The 11,432-nt window shown below is 43.5% G+C and overlaps 1 protein-coding gene and 1 long non-coding RNA gene across 2 annotated transcripts in view; both read right to left on the bottom strand.

The window, feature by feature from the left end:
• Positions 1 to 915: 915 nt before the first annotated feature.
• The window catches only part of LOC309369976, a 260,636-nt gene continuing 250,119 nt past the window's right edge, over positions 916 to 11,432 (bottom strand). The window contains exon 2 of the long non-coding RNA XR_014168297.1: positions 916 to 2,277. This is a non-coding gene — a long non-coding RNA (uncharacterized lncRNA). The remainder of the gene's footprint in view (positions 2,278 to 11,432) is intronic.
• The window catches only part of WWTR1 (WW domain containing transcription regulator 1), an 89,221-nt gene continuing 78,704 nt past the window's right edge, over positions 916 to 11,432 (bottom strand). The window contains exons 4-6 of the mRNA XM_081911279.1: positions 10,513 to 10,649; positions 8,625 to 8,737; positions 916 to 7,542 (exon numbers count right to left, since the gene is read on the bottom strand). Coding sequence (XP_081767405.1) covers positions 7,358 to 7,542; positions 8,625 to 8,737; positions 10,513 to 10,649 — 435 coding nt within the window. The 3' untranslated portion in view covers positions 916 to 7,357. The remainder of the gene's footprint in view (positions 7,543 to 8,624; positions 8,738 to 10,512; positions 10,650 to 11,432) is intronic.

Here is an 11,432-nt window from a genome sequence, read left to right as displayed (position 1 = left end):
CCAGGTTTTCTTTGCGTGGTTAAGAACTGTAGTCAGAGACTTCTGTCAAGTTCTCAAATCGCAAAGGCAGCTAGCAAAACCATTTACAACAGCAGTGCCACGAGGCAAATAACCTAGAGTCACCGAAATGCTCCCAGAAATATCATCTGAGGAATAATGATCTCAGAAATGCCACATTTCGAACATTTAATTGCAATACAGCTGGGAAGGAAGAAATGTACTGCCCTCTTGTGACTTGGCCCCATAAATAAAAATGAAGTCAGTTTTAGCTTGGCAGCATCTTCTGGTGCTTTTCGCTTTCCTGAGTGTTCTACCCCTGGGAACGTACCTTGTTGAGAGAGCACAGGAGTCGTTCCAGCTTGAACAAAGCCATCTCCAGGCATGTCTTGATGTATTAGGGAAACAGAAAATAGTATGAACAAGTTCTTCAAGTACATATTAGGCTGCCAACTCTTCTCTCCCATTCCCATTTTCTGTGCCTTTATAATGGCACCCCGTCGCGTACAAATTAATTATATGCTTTCCCCCTCTGCATCTCTCTGCCAGGAGAAACTTCGGACGATTGTTTTAATCGTCATCCTCTCGTTGCTAAAACAGAGGTAACAGACCTAGCTTCATGCCAAATGAAAGAACCATTATCTTCGTTTTCTTTCTAGTCACAATATACAAGCTCAATTAGAGAAAGGAAGGACTGGACCTCGTTGGCTTTGCATGCCGGACCTCTCTGGTAGGCATCGCTAGGTAGTTAAGCAATACACCTGCCTGTAGCAATAGATAGCAGCAGCTGCCGGTCAGTGTAAGGCAATACCAAGATAAATGGGCCAATGGTCTGATTTGATAGAAGGGAGTTTCTTATGAAGTTCTACCCCCATCCCCAAGAGTGACTGGACGCCATTACATCAACAAGTACATAGATTGGAAGTTTAAATCCATTTCTATTTTATTTTATTTTTTTCTTGTACAATATTAAAAGAAATATTTTTTTTTAAAAAAAGAAAAACCAGAACCAAACTCTGGATACAACCGTTTGATCTGATTGAATTTTGAAGCATACGCTATGTATGCAAATCATTCTACATTGAAAAACAAATGCTCACACAAGATGGCATATAGCATAACAAACTGATGTAAATAAAATAAAAAAGTATTAAAGTATTAGCACATAACATGGATGTAGTGTATTAAGAAAACCGAAACATGTGTTTCATCACCCATTTCCCTTACTGAAAACAGAGACTAGTCCCTCCCACCCAACTCTTAAAAAAACAACACAAAAACCCGCATTTGTTTTCATGAAGCCTTCTTTCCCAATAGTTACCTTCTAGTACAGCGGTTTTCAAACTTCTGCCTTTAGGGAATCCTTTTTTTTTCTCGTTGGCTGAGGGACTCTGGCAAACCTGCTACATAACCCCTAGTTGCTGCAGAGGATTTTGGGGGAACATTCTAGGGTGTAAACTCAGTGAACACAGGGCACAGACTAGGCCTGCTGGACCTCATTGCCACTTAACATGACCTGAGAACGAACCCTAAAACTCATTCAATACTCCTCTGTTACAGGGGGAGGGAAACGGAGGGTTAATTTTTGGCTACCCTTCCATCCCAGTTGTCTTTCAAGAAGCTTCCCTCATAATGACCCTGAGATGTAGGTTAGGCTGGCTCAAGGCCACCCCTGGTGCTTCACAGCTCACCAAAGACTCCTGAGCAAGCTTAGCAGTCAAGGAATAAGAGGCAAAATCTCCTTGTGGATCAGGAATTGGTTAAGTAACAGGAAGCTACTAGCCATGATGTCTGGGCTTTCTATCTGCACAGTCAGAGGCTTCAGTGCTTCTGAATACCAGTTGTCAGAAACCACAGGAAATGAGAAGGCTCTCGTTCTACTCCCTGGTTTCTCATAGGCATCTGGTCGGCCACTGTGAGAACAGGATGCTGGACTAGATGGGCCACTGACCTGATCCAGATGGCTATTATTAAGTTCTTATGAAGCAGGGAGAAAGAATAGATGGATAAGTTTTCCATATGGAAGGATGTAGGAAGTGGGGTCCTCCAAAGACCATATACAATCTAGAGTTAGGAGTGAGCAAGTGAGATGGCCTAGTTTGCTGATGATATTTAAGTGTTCAGGGTGGTTAAAAGAAACAAACAAAAAAGGGTGTGTGTGTGAAGAACTCCAAAAGGACCACTCCACACCAGTGTGGTGTAGTGGTTAAGAGCGGTAGACTCGTAATCTGGTGAACTGGGTTCGCGTCCCCGCTCCTCCACATGCAGCTGCTGGGTGACCTTGGGCCAGTCACATTTCTCTCAGCCCCACTCACCTCATTGAGTGTTTGTTGTGGGGGAGGAAGGGAAAGGAGATTGTGAGCCGCTTTGAGACTCCTTCAGGTAGTGATAAGGTAGGATATCAAATCCAAACTCCTTCTCCTCCGTGGTAAGATGTCAAATGCAATTCAATGTAAACAAGTGGAAAGGCACAAAAACGTATTAATTTCACATATGTACTCATAGGGTCTGTACTGGAGCAGGACTATGGATTCATAGTGGATAGCTCCATGAAAATGTTGACCCAGTGTGTGGCAGCTGTGAAGAAAGCAAATTCCATGCCAATAGGTCAATAGGAAATGAAATGAAACCTGCCATTATAATAATGCTGCTACCTCAAAAAGGTTGGGAAAAGTTCGAAAGACTTGGAAAAAGTTCAGAAAACGGCAGCCGGTACGATCAAGATGATGGAGCAAGAGCCCACCAGGAAAGGTTACAGCATTAGAGACTTTTTAATTTGCAAGTAAGAGGCGACATGATAGAAGTGCACAGCATGGAGAAAGTAGATGGCGTCAAGTGTTTCTCCCTGTCTCCTAACACTAGAATTTGTGGACATACAACGAAGATGAATGTTGAAAGATAAGAGAAAGTTAAAACTATGAAATCCGCTCCCACATGAGGCAGTGATGTCCATCAACTTGGATGGCTTTAAAAATTTAGGCAAATTCATGGATAAAACTATCAGTGGCTACAAACCCCAATGTTCTGCCTCCGAATACCAGTTGCTGGAAATGGCTGGAAGGGAGAGTACTGTTGCTGTCAAGAGTTTGCTTTCCTGTGGACATCTGGTTGGCCACTGTGAAAACAGCTTCCTGGACAACATGGTCAACTGGACTGATCCAGTAGGACAATTCTTCAGTTCTTATGGCTGAGTGGGGGTTTGAACCTTGGTCTCCCGAGTCCCAGTCCAACACTCTAACCTCTACGCTGCGCTGGCTCTACACGCAAGGTGGCAGATCTTCTCTCTTTCATGCTGGGTCATCCACCATTACTTATGGTCTCATTGAGGAGCTCCTGAAAGGTACCCCAGGCTTCCCTTTAGCGCTGTTTGAAAACCACTGTTTAACAGCACAACTGGGTGACAAGTAATCAGCACCTCACCATTTGCATATAAATCAGCATTTACATATGAAGTCACTCAACCTTTCTGATCGACTCGGTGCCACTCGCATATCCGTTCATTGTCGATACAAGTAGTGTAGTGTAAAAAAATTAAAATTGGGTTTCACAAGCCAAAAGTCACATGTCAACGTTTTGTCAAATAATTAACAATAGATTCCATTAGAAACAAGGCTGCCTGTGTCTGCAAGCCTTTTTTAAAGTTAAAAAAAAAAGTATTTGAAAAGAGGGCTTCAATGAAAGCCCCCGTTCTCTCCCCCATCCCTAAAACACACACACACACTTCTCTGAATATTAGAACAACACCCCCCTCAAAATCTTCACTATCGTTTGGTTCATTACTTATTTTTTTAAAAAAACAAGTTTCTGGCAGTTGTTTTACAATAGTAGTTAATGTTTTAACTGCAGCTTTCACCATAGCATAACACACACTGCCTTTTTAAATCACAGCCACAGGAAACCAGAGATTGTAGAAGCCCAGAAGGTCCCCCTCTCAGGCTTGATTCTTAGCTCTCACAGTATAGCTCTGAATGAGACTCCCCCACCCAGTAGTGGCCTCCAGACATGGCAGGACTCCAGCTCCCATCAGCCTCAGCCAGCCTGGCTGAGGCTCAGGGATGACTGGAGCAAACATCTGACAGCCCCGAGGATGGAGAAGGTTGCTCTAAACTCTCCAGTGGAGATACTCCTTATTCTACAATCCTAAGCGTGTCTACTGGAAAGTAAATAAGCCCCACTGACTTCCACAGGACTTGCTTCCAGGTAAGTGTGCTTAGAACTGCAAACTTAAACCAAGCATACTTTCCTAATCAAAATGTGCCCCTCTTCACTTTAACCTGCTTCAGACAAGAGGGAAGTGGAGCAAAGAACAGCATAATTACTTTCTCCCAGGTTTTCCCATGTTCACAGCCCCCCGTCCAAAGATCTGGAGGTGCTCCAATAATAAAATGAACATCCCCATTGACTTCTATGGAGGAGTTCGCTCTGCTGGGTCAAAGGGATGCAGGCATAGAGATGTCCCTTCCACAGAAATGAATGGGAAAGACCTTGGTGCATACCGTGTGGTTCACACACAGGATATACTGCTTTTAAATGAGGTTTGTTCTAGAAATGGCACCACTTGTCCTGAATTTTGCCTCCCTTATAATCTTTGGGATGGTGTCCTTGGCACAAGGCAATACATTAATTATCCTTGCTGTTGCAACCTCTGACCCGGAATTTCTTGAGCACCTCCTCTGCCACCAAGTTCCTTCTCTAACCTGACCCCCGCTTTATACAGATGTGAACACTTGCTGGGAAATGAGCGAAGGGGATTTCCATAGCTTGTACTCCCAGAAACGAATCGTTGGTGGGTATTTTGGATGTACAAACCGGCACGTGACGTCCTTTCCCCTTTTCCTATGGCCAATGAAAATTTGGAGCTGGTCTTTCAAGTCTAAACTTATGTGGTCAGATCCCCACCCCACGGATAAGCCAGCCCCTCTTCATTCAAGCCTCAAATCTCAGATATGATCGTCCAAGTATGGCCAGATCTTATCTTGGATGCAGCAGGGAACCATGGGGTTGTTTTCACATATTGTAAGCGAGCACAAAGCCCCTAACTGGAGAACAATGATGTACATAAGATTTGGAGCTGGCCCTGGATATTGTCTGCTTTCTGAGCATTTTCAGCCCCCCCCCCAAAAATACTAAGAGAATAAACACCTTAGGACTGCCTGATTTGCATTTTATGGCCGATATCTATAAATAATAGGAAAACCCAGGGTCACTGTTTGAAGATGTGCTTTCTACTTTGTTAATAACCAACTATATATGGTAAGCCAGCCAAGGAGAGGAAAGCCCTTTAAGAGAAGGGCACAGGGAATGCCCATTAACTGAAAAGATACTCTGTGGGTGCAACAATCTGCTAAAATGAACGGAACTCACAAATGCCTAGCTTTCTACCTGTCTTCTCACCCACCCTGGCTCTATGAGTCAAATAATGAGATTTTTACCTTTCATCATCCACATCTTAAAATATTTATAATAATAATAGTAAGAATAAACCTAACAAGCCTGGTGCTGTCAGATCAGCTACCTTCAAGCAACAATTCTCCCATAAGGTAGTATTCACAGGTATTGATTTGATCAGTGGTGGTTCCACATATAGTCAGTTTCCCCGACCTGCACTTCTAAACACTCCAGCACTGCTATTTCCTGTTACAACCATTCTCCTTTCAAGCCCAAATTCTGACGACTTCAACCTCCCCACCCACTTCACCTGCCTTTTTTCTTCAACTAGTCCAAAGAGAGAGGTGGGCAGAGGGGACCCATCCACTGTCCAACACTGTGCTATAGCATCCCTTCGCCAAGCTGGTGCCCGCCAGGTGTTTTAGACTAGAATTCCCATCGGCCTCAGCCAGCATGAGTTGGCAAAGGCTGGTACGCTACAGCAATGGTTTCTTACTCTTAAAACTAATGCACAGCAAAGTGCTATGCCTCTTGCTTGCCCTGCCCATTGTGTATTAAGAGGCTTGCACAAATTATAATGCCTTCTATAAAAAGATGAATTTTTTCAATATAAAAAAGCTTAAAATTCATAATTATAAATAATATCAGTTAAAAATACTTAAGGATCTCAGGACGTCATTTGCATTTCAGGGGAAGTGGAGATTGAAGTCCTTGATGCATTCTCAGTCCCACATATCAAGCTGTTTTTAATAAAGCAACCCTATATATGAATATTATAGGTATGGAGTACAACATGTATAGTGCCTTGTGTCCCATTAAGTCAAGAATAAAAAAAAAAAGCAATTGGATAAAGAATCCTCAGCAACTTTGCCAGGCTGACAAATAGATGCTGGCTTATCACCTACATGATAATGTGAGACTCCTGTTTCTAGCTTCTTTAAAATTTCAACGACAAAATAATTACTAAAAATAATGAGAAGATAATGAGGCTTTACAAAATTAATTCTTACTGCATTCAGAAGTGTCAAACTTGTGCTGTATTTTTATCCTGAATTTTGGAGGGGGAGGGGGAAGGTGTTCTGTTGAGTGTCCGCTTTGTGCAGACTAAAAGCTGCAAGAAAACCATGTTCTGTTGCAGAATTGTAGTGAATATTAAGCAGCTACATGTAAAGTGTACTTCTTAGGGGGGGAACACTTTCATAATCACATTTTTAGTGTTTTATATATATATATATATATGTCTGTGCGTGTGTATATATAAAATGGCAGCAATTAGTACCAAACTGGTCTATTTTACAATATTGTAGTAGTGTAAAAATAAAATTGTAATTAGAACATTTCACCTACAAACCATTCAATAATATATTGTGGGGGGTGAGGTGGGGAGGAAATGCAAATAGTACTGTTTGTGTATTTGCAAAAAATCTGGATCTGGAGCCTTGTGGCTGATTAGGATTTTTTTTAAAAAAAATCTGTTTTCCATACAGCACAAGTTCACTTTTAAAAATGCAATGATTTTTAAAGCTCAAGTCATATAAGATGAGAAGCATTTGGTACTATTGTCATAAATACAGCTGTAGAACTGCACTCAACCTGATAACGTGCGGGATTTTTGGAACTAAGCTGCCTTCTTACAATCTAAAGCTTCTTCTGGTCAGATTTATTTTCGTTTCTTACTATTTGCTAAACTTTGTTGTGTGTAACTGATGGCTGTTAAGTTCAGCTATGCACCAAAAGACAAAGAGAACCGCTCATATGTAACTAAAGAGGAAAAGTTATAGATGTGTATATAAGCAGTTCTACTATATATCATACTTAAGTTACTGTCAGTGAAATCTAGACCGAGATTCACTGATTAAAAGGGTCTCGCAGACGTCGGTAAGGCACCAAGAATGGCTAACTGAGAGGCTTGAGGATGCTCCGCCCTTATTTTTTGTTTTGCTAGGAGGAAAAGAAAACGTTGCACTATCAGTTACAGCCAGGTGAGAAAGGGCTCGTTTTTGTTGAGGACCGATTCTACATCGTTGAGGATGGGGATCAGGTCTTCAGATTCCAATGTCCCAAGGTCAACGTTTGTTCCTGGAAGACAGTCAAGGAAGTCGGGGAAACGGGTCTGTGGTGGGTTGATATTCAGGGGAGTCTGTGCTACATTATCTCCTGCAAAAGAAGAGAAGGAATCAGTGAGGTTGGGGGCTTCTTAACCAGGAAATTATTCGGCCTTTGATAGCAAATCAGCCGCTGTTAGCTACTGGTAGACTTTGTTGCTCTTTCAGCTTCCATCCAGACGCCCTGGGTACTTTAGTGTGGCTTAGTGGTCACAGTGTTCGACCTGGGAGACCTCTGCTCAAATCCCTACTCAGCCATGAAGCTCACTAGGTGATCATGTAGCTCAACCTACCTCACAAGGTTGTTGTGAGGATAAAATGGGGAGTGGGAGAACCATGTATGTCACCTTGAGCTCTTTGGAGAAAAGGTGGAGTGGCAATGTAATAATAATAATGATGATGATGAAATATTTGGTGGGGCTCAACTTTCAAAACGATATAGCTCACACCCTAATCAGTGCTTGGATGGCAAAACCACACTTCACTTCTCACAAACACCAAATGTAGTTACAGGACAGAGGTTTCCCTGTGTCGGTATCTGTGAAGACCCGTCGGGGATCACATTTCCATAAGACCATCACAACTTTTGATTTCTAGTAGGCCGGAGAATACCTTCCAGAGGCAAACCCTCAAATCTGTTTCAGAAGTTCTTGTTGAACATGGAATCGGGTTCTCTCATGTAAATGACCAGCTGGAGAAGAGAGCACCTCTGATCATGTGCAGAGTACCTGTTCTGCACTCCTGTGTCGCCAGTGCCAGCCCCACCCATGCCAAGGGGTTAATGGAAGGACTGATAGCTCAAATTACAGGTGGGGGGGTCAGAATACGGTTCCTTCACCTTTGCAATGGGCCCCTTTGCTCTCAGTTTTAGAAGGGTGTAGGGAGCTATGGTTTGGTTAAAACTGGAGGGAGTCAAGGAGGGACACTTGTGGGTTTTATTAAGGGCCTCCCTACCTCTCCCCCACCAATAATGTATAGGAAAATTTGAACCCCTGAACCCGTCTTCTTGTGCCCACACGAAAGCATGTGCTCTGCGCAAATGCAAAAGTAACATTGACAGTCAAGCGGATCTCTTAGGGTGTTGCTAAGAAGTATATTTTCCCCCCAAAAAATCAAAATGCTTCTCATTCCTACCTGTGTCCATCTCATCTACATTGCTGAGGTAGTCTTCAGGTGTAGTTGGTATGCTGTAACATCCTAAGCCTAGGCCACTGTCTGTGCTCTGCTCCCTGGAATGGTATGGCCCACTATGAATCGAAACATGAAGAAACCTCGGTCAAGGATGTGCTCATCAGATATATGTCACCAGAATGGCTTTAGGGAAGGACAGTTGTTCCTGCAGCTAGGCCTGAATGCCCTAGATAGGCCTGAATGTACTCCCATTTGTTTGTGGGTTCCAGCTCACCAGCCTAAAATCTGCTACCTAGCGCAGAATAGGGCGATAAAAGCAAACCTTCTAACCCCTGTGGTTTAGGCAGGTGGGCAGAACATGGCGAGAGCTCAGAAGCCAAACGGAGCTACTGTAAGTATGCATTAAGGAGAAGCATCATAATTCGGTGCTTTGCATGCAAAGGGTTCCAGGTCTGATCCCTGTAATTTCTCTCATTCCCGGCTCTCATCAGCCTTTGCCAGCACGGTCAAAGGTCAGGGATGATGGTCAGGGATGATGGGAGAGGCAGCCCAACAATGTCTGGAGTGCCACAGGAGATCCCCATCTCTGCAGTAGGCCATTCTGGGCCAGATGGACATATATTCTGACCTGGCATAAGGAAGCTTCATATATTCATATACTGTACTTTGTGCACTGCACAGCTCACTCTCCATACCTGCACTGTCCCAATTGCTCTGGCCAGGCTCCCTCTTTCCCATCTGCCCTCCCCCTCCCACTCTTTGCCAAGAATTCCAAATTCATCAATAGCCAGGTTCTTGGGAGAAAGCTTATGCGCCGAGTAAGTAGGCATTGCAAGCGGAAGTGCATGGTGATTTGCAAGTAACCAAATCTGTTCCCAGCCATTCTCCTCTTGGCAGCAACAAAGGCTTTTTTTTTGGGGGGGGGGAGCACGCCACACCCAGTACTTTAACTGGGAGTCAATAGCAATGATCTCCATGCTAGGGAATCACACCTCCACAAATACGAAATGATGCCAACTGTTGGTCTGCCATGTTGGTCTGCTAAAGCTAAGTTTCCAGCAAACTTATTAGGACCAGCCAAGGTTCTTAATACGATGTACATGCTCCCTAGTTACGCCAAAGCTGTCCTCAGAATGGATGCCAGTCCTGTCCTGTCACACTGGAATGTTCCCAAATCACAAGGATCTTTGTCCAGGTTACGGCTGATATACATTTATAAGGTGTGAGTCATACACAGTAAGATCAGAATTGGTCATAGAGGCCTGGTTTGTATCTAACGTTAAACCATAGTTAAAAGTAAACTATGGTTTATTGTGAATATGCAGCATGCTTATAGACCCTGCTGAAAAGATCCCGCTCCACTCCCCCCTTGCTGCTGGGGAAAAAGTCAGCCTAGCATGTTGTGATGCCAAAACGGTGGCTCATGGTTTGTATATTTCCAAACAAACCTTAATCACTAAGCCAAGAACAAACCTTAGCTACTGCTTGTGATTTGTTTGGAGAAGAACAGACCAGAAACCCAAGTTTGAACGTCATGACAAGCCAGACTCTGGCTTGCTTCTCAGTGGTGTGGCTGCAACAGGAGCAGGGAAGGATCAGAGTGAGAACTTTTCAGCACTGAGCATGAGCACACTGCACTGCCACATTAAACCATGGTTTGCTTTTAACTATGGCTTAATGTGACGTGGGAACTGGATCAGAAGGATCAAACACCTGCTTTATTAAAGTGTTTGCATCTTACAAGCAAAGCTGGTGGCTTCTGTCTCAGACTACAACCCGAAAAGCTAAATGCTTTTGCTAAGAAATCACATGCCTTAGCAGGTTTGAGAATTTCAAATGCGGCCTACACTGCAGAACATAAAAAATGTTTGTGAGCAAACAGTGTACTTGCCTGTTCAGGAAGGGATCCGAACCATTATTTGTAACAGACCTCATGTCTTGTGTCATGTTAGGAGGTGTGCTCACAGCAGTCTGAACTGGAGCCATGTTCTCAGACTCCATGGGAAGTTGTCTGTACAAATCAGCTTCCTAAAGTAGAAAATGAATACATAACTGTCAGTGCTGGGGCCGGGGGGGCCTGGAAAACAGGTTTCTAGAGGTACGAGTCCCTATTTACCAGGGATGGTGCCTATTTCCTGCAGCATGGTCTGGTTTGCTTTGGGGAGACATTTTGTGCATGTCTTTAAACAAATAAAAAAACTGCTGGCAGACACATATGTGCCATAGAATTCTGTAGGGTTCGGCTTGCCCCACATCTCCAACCTCTAGATGACAAAATGTCTAAGTCAGGAACCAAGGCACCTTAGCTCTAGCGCAGGTGGGCCGTGGATCACCAGTGGTCCACAAACTTCTTTCAGGTGTTCAGCGGCATTGTTTGCAAAAGCACCATTTAAAATCATACAGGATCTAGCACTGCACCTTGCAATTGCTACAACAGGCAAAAAAAAACCCCAAAACCAGTAAGCAGCCCATTAGAAATGTTCCAAGTGATCCATGGGGAATGGGGGAGTATGGGAACGACCACTCAGGTGTACAAGGCATACACATGCATAGACACAAAATTGCCGTGACTTACTAATGGCCTGCAGATCACAAATGTTACAAGGCGTTGCAAATATTTTAAGTGGAGATCCTAACTGAATTTAATGGGCCCACTGAATTCAATGGGCCTTACTCCCACATAAACTGTGTTTAATGTTGCATTTTAAATCGTTGTGACCTTCCCTGGGACGGTGTGGCAAAAGGCGGGTAATAAATCAAATTAATAACAACAAACAAACATGCAACAACAAAATGAGGTAGGATTGCTGG

This window comes from Podarcis melisellensis (assembly GCF_964234715.1).
Source record: "Podarcis melisellensis genome assembly, chromosome: 5".
Taxonomy (NCBI): domain Eukaryota; kingdom Metazoa; phylum Chordata; class Lepidosauria; order Squamata; family Lacertidae; genus Podarcis; species Podarcis melisellensis.
This window is presented reverse-complemented; position numbering and strand designations above follow the sequence as displayed.